Here is a 23,247-nt window from a genome sequence, read left to right as displayed (position 1 = left end):
ATCGCCACCCATTCCTCACTAAACCATCACCGTCAGCGTCAACTGAAGCTGCATACATCAATTCCCCCCCCCACGTCTGCTCGACTCCTTCTCAATTGACAGCCCCACTGACCTCTCTAGTTAGTTCACATCCTAGAAGGCCTCAAAGTTGTCCTTTTTATAGCTCACTGTAGCTGTGGGGCTTGTGATCTATCCCTCACAGCTCTCAAATCAAATGTCAGAGCAACGCAGTGTAACAATATATGTTACCTGGGACTCCAGTGTCCCTTGCCCTGACCAGTCCTAATGTATTCCCTTCTCTAAGCATTGTACCTACTCACATCTCATTAAATGAAGGATAACAATGTTTCCCATGTCGTTTTTGCTTCCGATCCATTTCCTCTTGGTAAGTTAATTTACCTCAGGTGTAGTGTCAAAGAAACAAAATCCATAAAATGTAATACACATTTTCCTTAAATAAGACAGCAACTTAGACAGGTGAACAATAAATGTGGCCCACTGGATTCAAGCAAGCCGGGCTGAAGATGGCTGTAATGCCAGAAATCGGTCCTCTGAAGCTTGTTTCCGGTCCAGGAAAGACATGGCTTGGCAGTTCGGGCTGGACTGTTCCCATGAGGCACAGGGTCAGACTGATTTGCATATAGCCATGTCTGAACTGGGATGGCAGAGTGGGCTAAAGAACGGTGATGGATCAAACCCAGATCTTTTGACTGGGTGTGAGTGTTTGATTGGTTCAGATGCTCCGTCCATCACCACCCCCTTTTGTATCGCTTTGGCCGCCGTAAGTGTGGCAGGGTATGCTCAGACGTGAGTCCCTTGCTCACTATGCCACTGGATTCAAGCAAGCCGGGCTGAAGACGGCTGTAATGGCAGAAACCGGTTCTCGGAAGCTTGTTTCCGGTCCAGGGAAGACATGGCTTGGCAGTTTGGGCTGGACTGTTCCCATGAGGCACAGGGTCAGACTGATTTGCATATAGCCATGTCTGAACTGGGGTGGCAGAGTGGGCTAAAGAACGGTGATGGATCAAACCCAGATCTTTTGACTGGGTGTGAGTGTTTGATTGGTTCAGATGCTCTGTCCATCACCACCCCCTTTTGTACCGCTTTGGCCGCCATAAGTGTGGCAGGGTATAATCAGACGTGAGTCCCTTGCTCACTTTGCCACTGGATTCAAGCAAGCCGGGCTGAAGACGGCTGTAATGCCAGAAACCGGTCCTCGGAAGCTTGTTTCCGTTCTAGGGAAGACATGGATTGGCAGTTCGAGCTGGACTGTTCCCATGAGGCACAGGGTCAGACTGATTTGCATATAGCCATGTCTGAACTGGGGTGGCAGAGTGGGCTAAAGAACGGTGATGGATCAATCCCAGATCTTTTGACTGGGTGTGAGTGTTTGATTGGTTCAGATGCTCCGTCCATCACCACCCCCTTTTGTACCACTGGTGACAAAGAGCCCATTGGGATCTGCTGAATGTTTTCTTTTACTTTTATTTTATGTTTCTACCTACTCTCTTTCTGGGACTCTGCCCAATCCTCTCTAGTTAAACGAGTGCTCAGTGTCTGATGCAGTCTAGAGCTGGACTGAAGGGTCTGTCTGTTGCCTTTCCGAGGAAAGAGGAACCATGCTTGGAAGACACGTTTTCTGCCCTGGATATGACTGATTGTGGAGAGAATTTACGTCTGGACAGTAGCGTTGAACAACACCAAGGGGGTAAAACTAAAATAAACAAGCAACCTCCAAAGATATTAAATCCCATAACGATCAGTGCCGCTTACAGGAATGCTCTCACACAATTGAATGTTTTGAGCTAGGCAAGATCAGAATTGGCGCTTGTAGGAATGGAGCAGAATTTATACATAACTGGAATTTAACTGGAGCTATCAGGATTGAAGTCGAACCGTTGCTTCAAAAAACTGGAACAGAACCAGAGATGTTGTCACTGCAGCAGAGTTGGAGCAGGCAGGACTTGAGCAAAGTTATAGGGTGCTTCAGTTTTTAGCTCTGAAGTGCCCAAGGAAGAGTGACAATCAATGAATTCTTGTCATAGAGAGGGGTAGGATCAACAGTCTCACTAACCCCATCCCACTCTGTGACGAGATTGGAACATGCTGCCTTCCCTCATTGGCTGACAAAAGGTCAGCCACTGAGGGAAGGCAGCAGTTCCAACCCTCCTGGGACATCTGAGGGTTCCCTGAAGGAAAGCTGCTGTTGAGTTACGTTTTATTGTTTTTTAATGTTTGGTACGTGCGTGCATGAATGGTTGTGTATTAGTTAGCGAGTGTTGTGAATAGGTGTGTGCGCGTGTCAATAAATGAGTGTGAGTGAGGTGTATGTGTGCATGTGTAGCTCCCCCAGCCCCTCTTCCATGGTAAAATACAGCCTGCCACTGTTGGGAACCACATGACAGGAAAGGCCCAGTTTAATCATAAACTTAACATAATGGTGGCTTTCTTGGAATGTACGTTTGAGTTTGATCGCTAGCTAGGAAAGGTTTATAATTCATTGAAGTTTCACTGACACGTCTGCCTTGCCGCTATGCTTGATGGTGGCCTGCAACCATGATATGTGACAAGCAATAAACTACACATTAGGCAGGGTAGCAAGTGCTTGCGTCTACTTTTATCAGATCTAATGGCTCTATAAACAAGATTGGATTTATTTCAGCTATAAAGCCTTCTGACTGTAGTCAGTTCCGACAAAATACATGTAAACTCTTTTTTCATTCATTCATTTATTTCATTATAGATTACATAATGAGCATAACAGTTTACATCTGTGCCTGGTCCAGTGATTTAAACCACAATTATATGTTTTTAAGCAGATTAGAAGATTATTTAATTTATGAAGGTGCACCCCAGGTAAAAAGCAATTCAACTTCAAGACAAAAGATTGGTCCTAGCAAGTAAGCACATTTATTAGTTACCTGAAACATTTCCTGGTTAACTTGCACGACTAGAATTCTTCAATAAAGTTCCCAAATACCTGTAATTTCCAGTAACAAACTTACATATATGGTCACTGTTTAGCACAGATTGATCATAAATCCACACCATTAAAACCATGCATTTGAAAACCTTTTCTAACATTAAATATACAAATATCACTGCAAATTCACCTTCCTGATAGTCTTCCAAGACGTATATGATAGTAAACAAAAAACAATAAATGAGAATCCTGTACAGTCACATATGATTTTCAATATTTGTCTTTCACAGATCCATTCTGTCCATCCTTTAATAGTCTATCTACTTTATTCCATTACCCTTTATTTAGAGATATTTGAGAAACAGTTTGATTATGGCCAGTCTTGTAAGTCCACATCAGCTAATAGGCAAAGATTGATGCCTTGCTGCAAGATGGATGGCTCACTGAAAGATAGACGCCGCACTGCAAGATAGACGCCGCACTGCAAAATGGATGCCACACTGCAATCTAGACGCAGCACTGCATGTTAGACGCCGCACTGTAAGACAGACGATGCACAGCAACATAGACGACGCACTGCTTTCCCTCTTTGTGCTCTCAATTGATCAGGATGTGATATGTGTTGGTTTTCCTCTCCTGCCCTACGTGTCCTGATGCCTTGATCGCAGAAAGATCCGAAATCCACCAGTTTTTGATCTGTACCTGTGCACATATGGAAAGAGAGATATGGTCAATGAAGTGGAGTGCATCTGATGTTCTATTATAGGTCTGTGAAGATCATAACTACCATAACTGCCACAGTGGTGTTGAGTAAAACATTATCACACCATGTGTTTTGTTAGTTGTATTACTTGTTGAAAGACTACAGGGAATATTCATCCATTAACATATAGGCTAAGCATAAAGGAAAGGAGTTTGTATGTCTGACAAAAAGGCCCTCCCCTTCAAGCTGATCACTTACATGCAAACAGCCTGCAAGCAGCAACATCACCAACAGGTGACCGTCTTTGCAGCAAAAAGTTATCTTCCAGGCACCAAAAGCCAAATAATACAAAGGTCACTACTATATGGCTCTCCCTCGTAACCCGAAAGGACCTCACAAATAGAGCTATTCCCAACAAGGGAAACACATCAATAGAACACGTCATACTAGCTACAAACAGACATCTCCAATGCAAACATTCTGCTCTCCTGCAAACATGCACAATCAATCACCTGAAAACAGACCCACCCTCATAAACCACTTCACAGCATAAAGTTTTGCAGGAGCATCTGCAAAAACATTACGATGTTATGAAGTACTGAGGTGGTGGTTGATGCTGCAGATGAACTTTAAACCCTAGCTGAGTCACCTCCACCTGGAATAATCTTGACGCATTATGCTGAATTGATCCATCCATGGTCCACCAGAATTGTTGAGGAACAACAAAATACCCCTGAGGATCCTTTGGCATATGTGCCGGAAAAAGAGAGATATGAACAATAGCCCCCAACATTTAAAATTAGCACTGGCAGTCATGCTGGTGGAGTTCTACGTGGTTTGCATGTGGTTTAGGGTTGATGGAGGGAGATTCTGAGTTGGATCTGCTGAATGTACGTATCTAAGATTAACTGCATAATAGCTACAATGGGAGGTTAAGTGAGGAGGAGACACAACTTCTGCATTTTCAGGCTGCAAGTGGAAGGAAGACAATATACACTTTTCTTGGGATTATGCTATTAGGTCATGTGTGTTTTTGGTGGTTTTGTTTTTTAGGACAGCCTTTTTACAAGTTGTTTCTTAGGAAGATTCTTGGGATGGTTCTTGCAACCGTCCCACTTAACAATTTTATGTGTGTGTTTTCCTTATTCACATAAGTAAGTCTCTGCTAACGAAAGTGTAATTCTTTCTTGATTTCGTTATTGTAACGATAGAGCATTTCTATATTGGTATGATAATTTTTGTCGCTTACATTCATAAAATGAAGTAGGTTGAAGGCAACCTTTTATTCAATGTATGCATTAAAGCAGTCCTTACCTACCTACTAAGCTGAAGTTATTAATTTCACCTTGTAACTCATAGGTGTCGTGCCTGCTTGCAAGCCGATCCTGATTACGGGGTTGGCAAGTTGATGGTTGGCAAGAGACAAGAAAATGCCCCTAGGGCGCACGCGCTTGTATCAGCGCATGCGCAAGAAACTTGCCAGTGTATTTAGGCCCGCCCCACGCTTCCGGAAACGCTTCGCGTTTAACCAGTTTCAGAGTACTTCGTTCCGGGTCACGGTGTGGTGTTCGTCCGAGGAGTTAGTGGTTTGGCGTCCGGTTCTCGGCGAGTTCCGCGTTTCGTGAGTAAAGGCTTTGCTTGACTCACGATTCTTCCTTTGTTATTAACTGTTCTTTTCTTGTATACTTGGCGAGTTGTTTATCTCGCGTTCCTCGTGTGCACACCAATAGAGTCGGTCTTCTTTTGGTGATTTAGTGGAGTTTCCACATCCTGGACTTAGTGTCCTTTTTAGGTCTCGCGACCTGTCAATGCGCATGCGCATTGAGTGGAGCGAGACTATAGGGGCTTAAACAGACTTTAACTAACTGGCGATTTGATGCTGTGCCCGTGCGCTTTTAGGTCAATGCACAAGCGCATTGACCTAAAATGCGCGTGCACAGCATCAAATCGCCAGCCATCTGTTCCCCAGCAGCTCTTCCCGCTCCGCCCCACAAGCTTCCCCCAGCGTGCGCTCTGCCTGAGCCGCACTCCTCCCACACCTTTGAAGTGAAGCTTAGCTTCACTTCAAAGGCCCCTGCTGCTTCACACCCTCATGCCGCTCTCCCCGGTCCGCCCCCTCCCCTGCCTGCCATGTCGCATTTCTCCTCCCCTCTCCCCACAGCAATGCCCTCCGTCTTGTTTAGATTTCCCATCTCGAGTTTCAATCTCCAGCGTGGCAACATTAGAGCAGTGTTTTAGTGAGTATATTTTTCTAGCATTTTGCCACACATTAGGTTATTATTATTTGTAATCGCTAATGCTAACATTGGGGCTCTATCTCCATTGACTTAGATTCATTACTGCTATCGGTTGGAAATATAGTAGCAGGCTATTCCTTCACTTCCGGTTTGAGTAAGTGTGTTACAGATCGCCTGCATCATGACACACTATGTTTAGAGCGCACGGTGCTACACGTTGGTTTTACTGTGTCACTGTTTTTCCGAATACAGTTGCATTTTCACTCCACCCTTTGCAATATAACACACAGGCATGGTTTGTGCCCACTTTATTTTATTTCATTTCACTCAATATACAGTGTTTACTCTTTTCACAAGTTTTTTGTGCACTTTCACGAAACTAACACACGGTGTCTTTCTTTACTACTGTTATGAATTGACTTTTAGCTGGTACATCCGGTGTTATCTTCGACTCTTTTGTTTTGATTCAGCTATTGCCATTATAAATTACAATAACTTTAATTTAAGAATTAATTATTAAAAAAATGTAAAAACCATTTTGATTTGTAATATCAATACATCGAAGTCACGTTAATACAACACATATTGCATTACAAATGCTATAGGTGTCACATTTGTGAAAGTTAAAACTGTTGGCATTGTAAATGACAAAGCTATTAAATTCGCTATTTTCAAAACCAACACATAAATAAAAAATGTGTCATTTACAATACCAATAGCTCAAACTTTCCTAATGCGAGACCTATTGCATTGCAAATGCTTGTTTGGTTAGAGTCGTGCTTGGAGTCGAATAAGCGACTTCTTAGTACTTTATTCCTGTATTGTTCGGCCTTGTGAGATATTAACAAGGTTAACTGATTAGCAGGGATTACTTGTTTCCTGATTCATTTTTGGTCTTTAAACCTGATCTTGTAAGGTGAGCCTAGATTTAGAAATATGTAGTATAATTACCACCTGTTCTTATTTTTGCTAATGATTATCTCTTACCTTTAGGGTCCAGAAGTCCCTATATTCTGCTACACCTGGTTCACTCTGTACCTTTGAGAAAACGAACACATCATATACCCTGTGTTTTTAAGGTATTCTCGTATCCCCTTTAATATAGAGAAACACTATTAGAGAAGAGATAGGGAGGGGCTTGTACTAATGTTTTGCTTTCTGTTTATATAGTTCCAGGTCATGGTAGATTGACAAGAAGCTGACCCTAGTGAAGATTGCTGAGTGCTGTTTCTTCCCCTTCTACCCTTGTTGTGTTTCCCCCTTTTCCCCCTGGTCACCACATGAGTGTTCCCAGCGGTGATAGGGGTGAAATTGGGTACTTGACTTCGAGCTTCCACAACACTCCTGAGACAACAAGGTGCGTGCGCGACAACAGGAGGGCTACTGAAAAGCATATATTCACCAACCTCACTAGAGCGTTGAACCTGTGTCACTCATTGATGGTGATGTAGAAAGGCAAAGCGAGCTCTGTAAAATTACATGTAGATTGGGGAAAGTATGCCAAACTATAAAACATCTAAGTTGTTAATAAATGGATTACCAACTTCTTGCCTTGAAATGCCTTCCTTTAAGGTAAGCCTCCTTTGTGCTGGTAGTATTATACAACCTCAGTCTCTAGTCTTCATTACTGCCTCCTCCCACAATGTTCGAACAGACCAACCTGTCAAATTCAACACCCCCAACCACCTTTTACAGATATTCCATCTCATACAGGCGTCTGAGGCCACTCCACTGGCTTCAGACTCCTGTATGTAATGGAATTCGTCTGCCATTTCCAACCACCTCAGCCATAAGCCATACCCTGCATGAAAGAAAATGTTGTTTCTAAGAAAATAAGTGTTCTATTCTTCTCTGCTTAATTTGAAGAGGAATTTGCCATCTAGTCATTAGATCTCGTTGCTGACAGAAAGGGAAGAGTATGTCGCCTTACGGCTAGAGCGGTGGACCTCGATGCTGGGGAACCAGGTTCCAATCTCGGCAACGAAGCTCAACATCCTGTGGTTCGGGGCAAATCACTTAATCTCCCCCTGCCCAACAAAAATGAATGTGTCCATCTGTAACTAAACTGGTGCTCATGCAAAGTGCTCTGATACTTGATATCTTCGGTTCTAGTTTGCACAATATAAAACTCTAAAGAAAAAAAAAACAGGTAAAAATCTCCGGCAGTATTATGAAGCCACTGTACCTTCACCAGAGGAGATCTTCACACACCAGAACCAATTCTAGAGGGGCTGGGGTTGATAAAAATATCAGATATACACCATTTACTTTTGATATTGGTCTTAAAGACTGAGTTATTTAGCATTAGGCCAATAACCTCATATATGCAGTACATATGGCCAATGGTTTACAAGTGTACTGTTATTGGCGTTTCGAAGCACGACCCCTTATCTATACCCTGCAAAAGTAAGAGCTTGTCTTCGAGGTCCCTCAAATTTTAAACGCATTCCAATTCCCCTTGAAGGCCAAAACAAGTGCACCCCTTTTGAAATTGGGGCTTTGGTGTGATGCTAATAAATTCTCGATACATGTATGTCTTTAACTCTAAGGGGCATATATAATTGTGCATAGATGGTTACCGATGAACTGCCTCCAAAGAACAGAGAAACTGCACAGGACCAAAGTGTGGCTTGCATTTACATATACCATTGTCGCATAGTCCACTACCTATATTCTACATGGGTTGTGAAAGATAAATGTGTACTTTAAGGAATCCCTGGAAACATACATAATACATTATGGAATAGTGAATGTTCAATATACTATTGCTTACCTTATTTAGAACAATAGCAGCTGTGGCGAGAGTACTGTAGATAAACAATGCTGCAATGATGCCCATTAGTATCCATTCAACCAAATGAGATTCGTGGCAAGGCTCTGGGTCTGAAAACAAAATGTCACTCTTATTTTAACAGACTTTTAAGCAGTGCCTTTCAGGTCCTTCAATCTAGGTCTTAAACAATCCAGGTGGGCATACCTAACTAATGTTCCCTTCCCACCTGACTTGTACCCCAAATTCACACCTCTATATATAATTTCTTTTTCTTTTGCACCATGACCGTACAATTATAAGACCTTATGGTGATCCCCTACTTCCATCGAACGCTAACTACTCTCTTTCTGTTGACCAAAGTGTTACCCACGCTCGCCCGCCACCCTGCTTTCACAGCGGGATTACTGGTATCCAAAATCTCTAAGGGAGCTAGTGGGCATGGAAGCTCTATACTCCTTGGAACAGTAGTTCAACATAGGTTTCCAAACAGCAATAAATGTTTTTTTCTGTTTCATGTGGCATGTGCATGATTTTTTCAATACCAAGTCTAAACTATTTTTGTGTGACAATTATGTAGCTGATGGCTAGCACCCACCCATCACCTTCCCAGAAGCAACGATTTTGCACATAAAAACAGTAGGCTGACCAATAAACGCAAGCCTAGTTTCTGCCCCCCATTTTTTTCTGGTGCCATTCTAGGAGAATACCACATGAGCCTGTCACGCATACGATGGGTGTAACTTTTGCTCCACAGAAGCTACTAATTGTGAAGCAATACCAAAGGATGTGAGTTATTGTGCCCACTTGGCCACACCCTTCCCAGCAGTTTTCAGAAATGGACCAGTCTATTATGCAGTTGTTTCAGTGTAAAGTGCCATAGGAGTAAGATCTTAGTGGCTGTCATTTGCATGTCAAATGCCTTATGAGTATTTTGGAGTGGTATGTTCCACTGCGGCTCAGTGAAAATCAGATCCAGCTCATCTTCCCATTTGCACATTGAGAATTCCTTCCCTTATGAGTTATTTTCCTGGTTAATTTTATAAATCATAGTTCTGATATGTACTTCATTGTCTATCTGCCTATGAAGTATTCCAGCAACATATTGTTTAAAAAAATGCTGTAAGACAGAAATATCATGTAAAAAATATTTTGATGTTTAAAATATCGTGGGGCAGAATATAGAAGGTAAGAATATAATTTTTAAGTCTTTACATCATATTTTAAATGTAGGTGTACATAATATCGTTTTTTTTAATTTAGCTGAGTTTTATTAGTTAGTTTTTGTGCTATAAGTTGTTATTGTTTTAGTGTTAAATATGTTTTATTATGGTTAGTGCTTTTTTCGATTTTGTAATACATTTTAGTTTTTTTTATCTTATGTCATCTTTAGAGTGGGTTATTGGGTTTGTAGGGGAATAAGGTGGGATTTTGCTTTTTAATTTTTAGTTTTTAGTTGCTTATATCTTTTTTGACTAACACTTGATTTTTTATTTATAATTAATTAAGTAAACGTTTTTGTTGTGTAATAGATCATTTGAAAACTATGGTAATATTATTTTTACTTTTTAATTCGTTAATTGAATGGCTGTATTAATTATTTGTTTTTCATAATTTGGATATCAATTATAATATTTAAATTTTTGTTTGATAATTATTTTATAGTTTTATATGTTTTGCTAAATAAACGTTTTTTTTATTTTTTCTACAAATGATTTAATTTGTTTTAGTGGTTGATGGAATTTTAGGACAATAGATTTGGAAGCTATTTAAATCTATCTTACTTTTTCTAATTGATTTAATTTTTCAATGTCATTTTCTGCATAATTTCATATGTTAATTTCGTGTTTTTAGATTTTATTCATTCATACAAATTATACAATGTTAAAAATATTTTTATTTGATTATGGGAATATATTTTGTGTTTATAATATATATCATTTAATTTATATTATTTATAGATAGGGAAAATTAAATCTGAGGTTTATGAAGTTTAATATTTTCCCCACCACTGCATACGTTGAAGTGGGAATAGTAGTTCTCACCTCTTCTAAATCCAACAATTTCCCTACTGTTGCTTATAGCATAACAGTAATAGTAAATCTAGCAATTCCAAATTCCAGTACTTTTCTGACAATCGCTCAGGTTGAAGAGCGAATAGTAAATCTGACCCTTCCAAAGCACAAGACATTTCCTACTGTTGTTCAGTTTAGAGCAGGAATAGTAAATTTGACATCCTCCAAAATCCAACACTTTCCCTATTTTTACTTACTTTGGAATGGAAAGAATAAACCTGACACTTCCAAAGTCCAACACTTTACCTGTTGTTGCTTACATTGAAGTGGGAATATTAAATATAACCTCTCCACAGTCCAATGCTGCCCCTACTGTTGCCTATTCTGGAGCAGGAATAGTAACCCTAACCCCACCACAGTCCAGCACTTTCCCTACTTTTTTCTTAGGTTGGAGAGAAACTAATGAATGTTACCCCTTCAAGCCTATTTTTTATCTAAAGTTTCGAAAAAAATGTAATATATACTTTGGTTTTAATTTTACAACCTCAATGATTCAGGCGTTCCACTAAAGTGAAAAATTCCTTAGAATGGTTGTCTACTAAGGTCCTGATTAAGAGTCAGGCAGAGTGGGATTCCCATCTGGAATTCCATTGTGCCTGATCACAATTGGCCTTGTGTTCCTACACCCAAGTTTACCTGTCACAAATTTCCGTCCTTTAAATCCTTTCCGTTTTGTAGCATTATAAAGAGCAGTTGTTAATAATACTCAGTGCATTGCTAGTCGGAATCTGCTAGGCTAGCATTCAAGCCCAGGCACGGAACGTAGATTTCTGCATTAAGATTTCGCTATCTTTGATAAATTATAACTATTTACCGTTTCTCAAAGCCTAACCTTGCCATCGCAGGAACAACTTTGCGTTGGTTTTTTTTGTGAACAGATCCTACAGATCTTCAGTCTGCTCTTTCAGCTCTATGGCCCCATCCTAACGTGGTCTGATCCAGTGTCTCTATCTTGACCCTGTCCTCTTCTTTTTATTTACCCCATGACTGAGTTTCTCAATATGTCACGCAGCTCTCCCAGACACCAATAATTGAGTTTTACAATATTACCAGGTAGTTCTCCTATGCCCCCAAGATTGTGTGTCACAATAATATCAGTGGTTGTCTAAGAAACCTTTTTGCCCACATCCCACCTATTTTTCCCCTTGCTTAAGTAACACCTCCAATAACAAGTGAGCAATGTCCGTGCACCATCTAACACTGATCACACATGAAATAGAAATTATCAGTGTGGTATCATCTGTTGCAAGCAAACCATTTTCCTCTCCCGCCTCTCCTTCCCCACTCAAATTACCATTCTCTCACTTGCTCTTAGCAACAACTGGGTTCACCTCATCAGTCAAAGATGTCTGTCCATGTTCATTTCAAATACGATCCCCGCAGGCCAATTCTTCCTTAACATCCACAAGGTATGTCCTAACCCTACATACTACTTATCAATACTCTAAACTGTTAAAATAGCCTCATAATAAGCCTCCATTTATATTCCTTCATATCCCTTAAGTAAATGATGCACCTTGATTCATGTACCCTGTTCATACCCTCAATAACTGCCTTAACCTCTTTCTGTAGACACAAGGAAAGCTTGCACATAGTACAAAACAGTGCACTGCATATAATCCTCTTTGTTGTCTTAAAGTGAATCAGTGGCCTAACTCTCTCCCACCTTGTTCAAACCAACCATCTGATTACCCCAATAGCTCCTTAGCCTATCAAGCACTAAATTTCCTTATTACCCTCATCTCTCTCCTCATGGACTTCCTCCGGGTTCACGTCTCTTCCCCACAACTAAAATGTTTTTTTTACCTGGTTTGGGGTCAACCACTGTACTGCCATCATACCCTCAAAACAACTGTCCTCCTATTAGATCTGCAGTAACTTCACAACCCATGGTATTCACCAACACTGACACTGGCTGATCCTGACCACCCCAGTAAATTAGGGACATTGAACGAATCAGTTTGTGCTGCCCCACTCTCACCCCTGCCCACCACTGCATTTCATAGTTCCATGATCTTATTAGGCCCTTATATACTGCCTGGTTACCTATGTATGCTATGAGGAAGTGTGTAGTCTTACCAATGACATGGAGCAGGGTTCCATTGCCTATACTGGTGCGGTAAGGGGGCGGGTACATGATTTCTATTGCACAGATGTATATGCCAGAGTTGTTGGCATGCAGGCCACTCAGTGTGAAAGTTACATTATTTTTCCCAGGCTGTCCAAAGCATTTGATTGCTCCTTCCACAGTGAATGATTCACAATCTGTTGTGTAGGATGAGGCACAGATAACAGTGGAATTGCGAGATTCCCTCTTGAGCAGAGTCCCACGTATCTCAGTAGCTTTGCCGGTGAATGTATAGCTGCACACCAAATTAGCTTTCCTTTGGTTGTTGGCCACTGCTACAGGTTGCTGGAATACCTTGATGGCTGCCAAGACAAATATAAACATTAGATGACACAAAAAATAGTATGATTATGTTGACATCATAATGCCATTGATAAATAGGAAAATGGGCTGCTTCCTTTTAGCACTGTAGCGGAAATCTCTCAAAGGAGATAGAAATAATCTTTGACCAGTGTTGAATTGCTCAGAATGTATCCCAGTGTGTAATGTGCCAATTGCCATACCACCGACTTGGTGGTACCACCGACCGGTTGTTTGACAGACCACACTGATTTTCCACACAGTGTGTTGACAGTGATCAGAATCTGGGTAGAGTACACCACCCACAATGTGGTAGGCTATATTGGCCTCACCACACACAACAGCGGGTTATGTAAAATGCAGCGTCTGCAAGTTGAGGTATAAAAAGAGAGTGGTGAATATTACCTCCACAATAGCGCTACCCCCATACTATTTCTGCTGTCATCAGTGAACTACAGTATGTGGATGGGCATGTTGACTGATGGTGCCATTAATTAAATTATGTAAATATCAGACTATTTTTGCAATGCTTCATACTAGATCACTGTGGTTGAGCTCCCTGCCCCTCAAAGTCTCACACTACTACCAACACACGACTGGTGTGTGGCAGGCGACATGGGTGAAACATACTTTGGCTGTCGTATATGAGCCACAACTTGTAAATGCTTTGTCATCTGAAGACTTGGTTGTATATTGATTGATTGATTTATAGATTGATTGATTGGTTGATTGATTGATTAGCAATGTGTAAAGTTCCAGGTGTCTTACCACCAAAGAATAAGTGCAGCGGTGAACAGCTAGAAAAAAACAAGTAGGTTTTCAGGAGCATATGGGCAGGTTGTAAGGAGTTGGCTGAATGTACAGTGGAAGAGCTTTCCAAGCTTTGGAAGAGAGAAATGCAAAAACCTGGCCTTGCGAATTTTAGGGTCAAGTATCAGGTAGACATGTAAGGAATGAAGGCGCCTGGATGGCAGTAAGACTGAAACAGGCCTGGCTATAGGGAGGGACAGAAAAGTCTTGAAGAGTCAGTGCTGTTTCAGAGCCAGAGAAGGGTTCTAAGGTATGCAGAGATTCAAACCCAGAATTGAACGGGCGGCTGAGTGTTGGATGACCTGGAGAGTGATTAACGGAAACTGCAGAAGTCCTAGGTAAAGTGAATCACAGTAGTCCAGTCTGGAGAGGCCAAGAGACTGGACCACTGTTTTACTAAGATCTGGAGGATGAGAAGGAAGGATCTTCATGCGTACTCTAAGAAGCAAATACCAAGTGCATGCCACTTTCTAAGTATCTGTCAAAGAAAAGCTCAGAGTAAAAAATGACACCAACTCCCATGAATTATAGGCATAAACTGATCCACTTAAAGTGTTCCATCAATATTATTATACACTCGATGTTTGGTAAGATTCTGGCGAAATGAACATAGGGCATGTAGAAGGTGTGGGATGGAGGCTGCAGACTTCCTACAATTTTCCTGGATCTCTGTGAATGTGCACCACTACTGGCAAGATGTTTTCCACGTATTACATGAAATTGTCGGCACAGCGCTGCATCCCTCTATTGATGTTCAATGTTAGGGGATACGTCGTCCGCACCTGAGGCATCTCCTAACCAGCTTAGTCGTTCTGGCTAAGTGAGAGGTAGCAATGTTATGGTTGAGCTCCAGAAGTCATGTGGTAAAAGCATGGTTACAATTGGTAGGCTTTTGTGGTGTCATATGAGGACCTTATCGTGCCTACATTCACCAAGCTGGCCCTGATCCCGTTGAGTCTAGGTCATTGTCTTCTAGACAGGCCATAATTGAACTACGACTATTAAATCACCTGCCAGTCCTTCATTAAACATTATTGCTCCGTTTCTACTGTGCACTGTCTATGTACGATCTATGATGTGTGACACCTGTGTATGCTGCTTATATGTGGAATAGGTGTGGTGAGATGCATGTTCATCTTTGACAAATATTTATTTTTTTAACTCACACCTAAATTGCGCACAGAGTCAACTTGGAAGGCAGCTTGACCTAGCTCTGGAGGTCACCAGCTGAAACTCTAGACAGAGGTGGTGACAAAAAGGAAACATTTCAATTTGCAATGAATTTAAGAGAAAAGAGTCGTACCCATCCCCAGCTACACAAATTGCAAAAATAGGGTGGAAAAATCATGTTGTATTTTGGGCCCTTTCCAATTGGTGGCGCGCATGCTTGGTATCCGCAATGATCACCCAAGTTTTGAGAGAGAGACGGCGACGAAGAAGAGGAGGGCAGCCCGGGGACACCGCATTTCAGGTAAGTGTTTTTTGTTTATTTTAATTAATGACCAATTAATTTTTAATAGGGGTGGAGGCGGGGCTGGCTAACTCCGCTCCGCTGCGGAGTGTGCAGAGATTTGCCTACTCCGTGTTATGCGAAGAACACGGAGTAGGCAAATCACACACTTCGCTGGCAGAGCGGAGTTCTCCGCCCGCACTAAGTTAATATCAACTGAGGCCCTGATTCACAAAGAGCGCACATACTCGGGGTGGAGGGTCTGCAGTCATGGCAGGATCCCTGCACTCATAGAGGGATCTCCGCACTCAAAGAGTGATCTCTGCAGTTATGGTGGGATCTCTGCAGTCATGGTGGGATCTCCGCACGCAAGGAGGGATCTCCGCAGTCATTGTAGAATCTCTGCACTCAAAGAGAAATCTCTGCAGTCATGGAGGGATCTCCACACTCAAAGAGGGATCTCTGTAGTCCTGATGGGATCAGCCTGATAGAGGTGAAGTTCTATCTTTTCTATGGATTACGGTAATCTCCCACTAGGCAAGGTTGAATTAATGGACTACGACTTAAATCTTCACATCCCCAAGACGACGACAGCCCGGAGGAGCAGGGAGGCCGAATTTTAAATATAAGAGTGAAAAAACTCCAACCAGGAGAAAAGCCTGTGGCCATAAGACAAGAAGGAACAGCATCATTGTATGAATTGGCATATTGGCTTATTGGCTTATTCCAAAATCAGAGATTCGGGATAAGATCAAAAGAAGTTCTTACTCCACCGACGGTGGCTCCTCCGTGCGATTATAAGTCGATATTTTATATAAACGAGCTCAAGGATATATGATAGACCTGAGCAATCCATAGTACGTGTAGTGATCAATTGAAACGAGACTACCATAAAGAAGACAGAATGTTTTGGAGTCAAATGTTTTAACGTCCTGAAGAAGGTGTCAAAAGAAAAATAAAGCACCGAAACGCTGCGTCGACTGTTGTTGTAACTTTGACTGTTTTTTAATAATTTCCCATTGTATGATCACGCCAGGTGGCGGTTTTAAATTGTATGGATGGTATTATTTTTTAGAATGTAACCCAATTGGGAGGGTAATAATAAATTCTATGTTTTTTATACAGTTGATGTGTTTTAGTACTATATTTAGTTGTGTGTTTAATTGATTTAAGTCGTAGTCCATTAATTCAACCTTGCCTAGTGGGAGATTACCGTAATCCATAGAAAAGATAGAACTTCACCTCTATCAAGTTAGATCATGTCCATAAATATGCAGTTGGCCATGTCAATTTTGCCAATCTAAGGAGTCAGGGTTTTTTACTTTGTCTGTGGTTAATATCCCCCTCCCTGCCATAAAATACAGGGGAACCTCCTATTTTGTTTATTACATTGTCCTGATGGGATCTCCACACTCATATAGGGATCTCTGCAGTCATGGTGGTATCTCTGCACTCATAGAGGGATCTCCACAGTCATGGTGGGATCTCTGCACTCATAGAGGGATCTCTGCAGTCATGGTGGGATCTCTGCACCCATAGAGGGATCCCCGCAGTCATGGTGGGATCTCTGGACTCTGGGCAGAGGCTCCGCAGTCACGGCGGGATCTCCGCACTAGGGCGGAGGCTCCACTGTCATGGTTGGATCTCCGCATTCATGGCGGTCCGCACAATGGGAACTGCAGTGTGGAGATCCCGCCATTAGTGCGGATATCCCAATACAACTGTGGAGCCTCCACCCCCAGTGCCAGGTTCTTTGTGAATCAGGGCCTTTATGCATGGCTAAATATCTTGCATTCGTTTTTGAAATGTGTTAACAATAATCAAATTTTGTTGCAAAATGCTAAATATTTTTGTTCTGAAAACAGTAATCTGACTGCTCTTTGCTTGCTGTAGCATTGCACATTTGAGTGAGAATGGTGCTGAGGCAGTATTGAAGAAAAGTCACTTTTTCATGACGGCTACATACACAAAGCAACCAATCACAGTAAGACAAAATCATCCTGCATTGAAGAAAATTCTTGTACCATGTTTGCACATAAAGAGTAATGCTGTGTGATGACTCTTTGAATGTACAGACAAAATGTAAGCATCCTTCCATGACAATACATTTTGCATTAGTGACACTAAGGTGTAACTATGATAGAAACTAAAAAATATAGATTAGGACAAGCTAAGAGTGTCAATGCCAAAGATCATGTGACTTTATTTTGTAAAGTAGGAGAAAACAGGAAATCTGCAGTAAGGAATAAAATATTCACAACTTAACTTATCTCTCTAGGAAAGTCAATGAGTTGCTCTAGAGACCGGAAGTGCTGTAAACAGATAGTTGTTCAACAAAAGTGGTGACTGAAACTAACCCACGCGGGAAAAAGTAGCGAGTAAGGAAGGTTATTTTGTGGTGGTAACTGGGGGACTGCTGAGCAAATAGTGCAGAATCAAAAAGAGACACATCGACTGAAAGGAGACAGGAGTACTGGAATCTGGTGATTTCTAGACGGTTTAATGTACAATATGCTTTATATTAGTGAGAGTGTATGTACACCGTTAGCTAAAAAAACACGTTTAAAGTGCAAGATATTTTATGAATGATTTAACTTCATAATGCATGGGTGATTCTACGTTTACAATAACACTGGAACAGAGTTTGGGAGGAGGATAACAATAAGGGATGGATTGCTGAATGAAAAGTAATAACAATAAAAAAAGGAGGAAATACTAGGAACCTCCCCATACCTTTGGGGTCTTGTGACTAGAGGTACAATGCTAAGTCATTTGCTTCAAGCCTGGCCTTGCTAATGACGCGGGCTTTGGGGTATCCAAGTGACCTTACTAATGATGCGGGCTTTCGGGACCAAGTTACCTTACTAATGACGTGGGCTTTGTGGTCCAAGTGACGGCAGGATGGCGTTCAGTTCACTCTCGCCAGTGAGTCGCGGGACCTCCTCTGCTCTAGCTTTGACAAGGTGCACCTCAGTATCATCACGGGTGAGAGGCACATGGCTGGAGAGAGAGTCGCCAGCTTGGAGCTTATGGACAGAGGATGAGCTCCCAGCACTGACAGGCAGTTAGAGGTGCTTGGCACACACAGTGTGAAGAGACTGGGGTGCACGAACACTCTGCTTAACAATGGTATTGCACAAGATCAGACAGTGTGACAAGGGCATGGGAACACTGGCAGACATGATGCGTGTCCTGGAGCATATTCAGAGTGTCAAAAACTGGGGAAATAAGTAAAGACAGTGCGAGAAGCTTCTTACGGTTGAAGTGACTGTGTGAGAGGTGGAGTCACGTGGACTAACAGAGGAAGAGGCCTAGTCCATGGAGGCAGAGGCTGGAAGCAGGGTAGTATGGAACCGAAGATCAAAGATGGTGGGAGGGCCATGAGCCGCACTCACAGACAGTGCGAGTGACCGCAGCCAAGGGGAAGACAGTTGTGGGAGCTGAGGGCTTATTAACAGTGAGAGGAGCGCGGGTACATGGACAGTGGGAAGATTATGGAGCATATGACCGGCTGTGAGAAGAAGTTGGGACAGATAGTGTCAATGGACTAGACAGACAGTTTGAGGAGGTTGGGGTTCATGGAGAGTGTGAAGAGTGTGGGGTGTATGGAAGAAGAGAAGACTGGACGAAGGGAATGCAGCAAAGCGGCAAGCAGCCCAGATGTTCTGCAGCCAATAGAAAGTCTCAGCACCTTGGAAAAAATGGTAAGGAAAGTGTGAAGAACTTGGCGCAGGTGGAAGGAGTGTGAGGCGTGGGGCACAGCCATGCTTCCCCACAACTTAGGAAGTATGGATGGAAGTGTGAGGATCATGGGAGTCATGGACAATGGGAGGAGCATGAGTGACATGCACAGGCATCTAGGAAGACAGCATCAGACTCTTGGCTGACATGAACAATGGGAAGTGTCTGGAACTCCGAGGAGTGCCTTACCCTCTAGTGTCCTTAGTACCAGCACTATCATGAGGTCTACTGTGCTTGAGGGGTAAACAGCCCTCACAACGAAGCCGTCACCCTGCATGCAATTACAACGCATACCATTACCCCGCAAGTCGAAACAACGACTTGCGGAGGGGGTAAAAAGGTGTTGGAATTAAAATCCAACACCTTCCCTACTGTCCCCACAGACTGAAGTTGGAATAGTACATTATACTATTCCAACATCCAGCGCCCACCTCCGCAAGTCGTTGTTCCGCCATAATTGTATGCAGAGTGAAGGCATGAGTGAAAAGAAGGCATATTCTTCTTGAGGTGATGCAGGCCACAGTGTGTCCTATACATAGTATGCATTCTGTTACTTGTTGAATAGGTACCCTATTATGCTCTGTAGTGCTGTGAAACCACTCGCTGGTAATATTGGGAAGTAACTCGTGCATACATTGGTCACGCACTGCAGCAGAGGGCTGGAAAGCATGGTCCTTGGGGCCTTTGCTGAGTCTGTTATCCTTTACTACCATTCAAATCCAGTTCATCATTTTCTATATTCCAGTTAATTTACCTTCACTGTCCTGAAGGCGAGGGCTCACTTCCACTGGATGCTGACGGATCCAGGGTTGAGAAACTAGTTCTGTATTAGTCACTCCTAACATTAGAGGAGATCCACTGGCTTGCATTTAAAAGAAAATCAGACACAGCCTGCAAAATCGCAGCCTCTTCCCCTTTGCCCGTAGCTACTCACACGAGGATGCACCAGACGCCAAGATCAGAAATCCTGCGATGACGAGAGAGGTCAGCAGCATCCTGGCGCGGAGGGATGCGCAGCTCTTCATGCTGCTGTCCGCGCTGGTACAGAACCTACAAGAGTCTTGAGGGTCTTGGAAGCACCCTTCGGAATATATACCATCAATGTGTGCTTGAAGCTCTACCAATGCAGCTACAGTATTTAAATCACTGCCTACATCACGGGACTGGTCACTTACGAAAAGTTACGCATAACCTTCGTTTGCATCACGTGAGAAAGGAAGCTGAGAACTGGGATGCCTGTTCGAACAGTTAACCTCAAAATCGGTCCTGTGGCAGATCTGAAACCTGACACCTTAGCCAGCTCGCGGAATGGAAATCAGCTTGAAGATTCAGAATTAGTATAAGTCACGTGTATTACGAAAAGTTCGGCCAAGTGGCACAAAGCGAGCATGCAATTTCCTATTGTACATCTTTATTCTCTCACTACATTGTTTCTCAGCTAAACACGCGATGGATAGCCCCAACACCTGCCTGCCTTCCGATCTAAATGTGATCTAGAGATTTTTAAAAAATGCAGGGGCTCAGCAACTCTTTTATGTTAAGGAAATATGAACTTTAGGACGGTCAGTTAAGAGAAATCTGGCCTGAAAATATCTTATTTTAAAGACTCATCTATGTTTCAATTTTCCACACTTGTTAAGTAAATCCTGATCAAATAGCATCAAACATCTCTTAGCAAACAACATCACCAGAAGTCACCATGGGAAGTTTTGATGGTCATTGGTCGTGGTGTCTGAAGGTACTGTGCATTTTCTATGCAAAGAGTACCCTTAACACTAACCAAAGTGAGTCTTGTGTGTCTGATTCAGTAGTTGGAACTTCAAAGGTGGTGAGGTCATGAGGATGGAGAAGTCAGAAATATACCATCACCAAATACACCCCCAGAAAATTGTATCCTCTCACTCTGCTTTTCTTCTCAAACAACCCCTCTTCAAAGAATCCACTTTCAGTGGTCAATCCTTTTCTGTCACCACACCTCTGGATCTCCATGACAATTGAGTGAAAAAAACACCTCGTCCCATACCTTTTCGGAAAATAAATAAAACCTTCTTTTTGTGATGTGCTCCTCTTCCAAAGATGGTTAGTCTCAACCATCAAAAGTCCTTTTGGTGTACTTTGTGCCTAATAAATATCCTTTAACATTACTTTACATAACAGAAATGGTTGAACCTGGATGCATTAAAAATCTTATTACTCTACTGTACATTGTAACTACAAAAAGCATCTGCTAAACATATGTTATCCCTATAAGAAGCAACAAGTACGTTGACCAAAGCATAGTGTATTAATACTCAAGTGTTATTTTTAAAATGTGAGTATTAAAAAAACTTAGATTATTTGGTATGAATTTTTTAATTATATATATATATATATATATATATATATATATATATATATATATATATATATATATATATATATATATATATATGAATATATCTATAATATAATATATTTAGTTACAAAATATTAAATGTGCTTTGCATTTATTCCCTGGAACGGGATGTATGGGAAACAGGGATTTTGGGTGAAGGAGTGTATTAATACTCAGGAATTAATTTTAATACTTGAGAATTATTTGATACATGGTAATAGTGATAGAAAATTAAAAAATATGTATTTTTTAAATTATTAAAAATGGTTAGGCACTTATCCTCTGGGAAGGGATGCATGGTAAACATGGGTTTTGGGTGGGGTGTATATTAATACTCAGATAGTAATTTTAATACTTGCAAATTCATTGATATTTAGTTATAGTGATAGAATATTTAAAAAAAAATATTTTTTATTTATTACAAAATGGTTAGGCCAGGGTGTGGCCTGCAGCCGGGCAAGATGGCCGCAGACAAAAGGGACTCCGAGACCGATACTAACTCCCCAATAATCCGTCTAATTATCCGTCCTTCAAATTGTACCTAGAGTCAAGAATTGCAAGTCGGAGGAGGAGCGGCGTAAAACAAGCCGACGCTGGGGACTCTGTGTGTTCCATTGAGCGAGATATCGGTGCTTGAAGATTGCGGGCTGCTTGTATGGTAGAAGTCGAGGACTCAATTTAAGAAGCAGCAAGAGCGCAGAGCGGACTGCGTGGCGGCTGAGAGGGAGGCGCCTCCTCTTGAGGCCGCGAATAAATTAGGTGCTCAATGAATGGAAATTAGATGCTGATGTGCCCGATTGCCGCAGTGGAAGGCAGACGCTACCAGGGGGCCCGCGCACTGAGGACCAGATTGGGAGCAATGATCGTCCAAGTGCCGAAGCCGGAGGTCGGCGCTTTGCTGTGACGAACCCCGGGGCCATATCCTGTACGTCACTGCAGGAGACCGCGCTGAATGTCAGCCCACTGTCCGGGCTGAAAAGAGAGGAAACAGACGTGCTTGGCCCAGGTAGGCCCAGGGCCTCACTGGTAGGAGCCGGGGACTCAATTCTAGGGGCCGGCCGACACAGCAAGAGACTGTGTGGTGCGGGATGGTTCCCTGCTGGGAATGGTTGGAAGAATGTCTGCGGCGGCAGCACTAACGGCCTGAAGTGCAGACGGAGTGCGGCCCATATGCAGTGCGGTGTGGTGTGGGCAGAATAGGGCGAAGAGACTGGTTGAATCTAAACCTGGAGGACGCAGACCCTGCAGTGTGACAATCTGCGATACCGCTGGACACCTTGCAGGGCCGGCGGCGACAACCCTTTGGTGAGGCCTTGAAGAGACACTGGCATACCTGACCCAGTGGGTCCGGAGCCCTGCCAAGAGTAGCATGGGTGTGACACACGGGCGGAAATGATTGAAGGCGATACGCCCGGGCACAAGGTGTAGTAATTCCATACGAGAATAGTGTCTCTGGCACACAGCACTGAACTTGTAAACTTCAGCCAGGGAAACACATTATATGTGAGAAAAGCAACATACCAGCCCGCATGCCTTCTCACGGATGAGGTGATGCAGGAGTAAAATTGCTGGAGGCGCCAGTGGGATAACTCCCTGGACAGTGCCGGTCTATAACAGGCTCCAGAAGATACACATCGCGGCGATGGTGTCTCGGGGGTTGGGACCCCGTGCAGGTGGCAACCAGTGGCCCAGCAGACGACTATAACCACAGACACTGAATGGGTGAGCAGTGGGGT

General features: G+C 42.5%; 1 protein-coding gene across 1 annotated transcript; it reads right to left on the bottom strand.

Moving 5' to 3' along the window:
* Nucleotides 1-2,246: 2,246 nt before the first annotated feature.
* Nucleotides 2,247-20,256, bottom strand: CTLA4 (cytotoxic T-lymphocyte associated protein 4). The gene is made up of 4 exons (XM_078683630.1): nt 20,072-20,256; nt 12,788-13,138; nt 8,637-8,746; nt 2,247-3,625 (listed from the first exon to the last, which is right to left on the bottom strand). Exons 1-4 carry the CDS (start codon nt 20,160-20,162, stop codon nt 3,521-3,523), a joined length of 657 nt encoding a protein of 218 aa, XP_078539756.1. The 5' UTR covers nt 20,163-20,256; the 3' UTR covers nt 2,247-3,520.
* Nucleotides 20,257-23,247: the final 2,991 nt, after the last annotated feature.

The sequence above is a fragment of the Lissotriton helveticus genome, chromosome 3_1 (genome assembly GCF_964261635.1).
Source record: "Lissotriton helveticus chromosome 3_1, aLisHel1.1, whole genome shotgun sequence".
NCBI lineage: Eukaryota > Metazoa > Chordata > Amphibia > Caudata > Salamandridae > Lissotriton > Lissotriton helveticus.
This window is presented reverse-complemented; position numbering and strand designations above follow the sequence as displayed.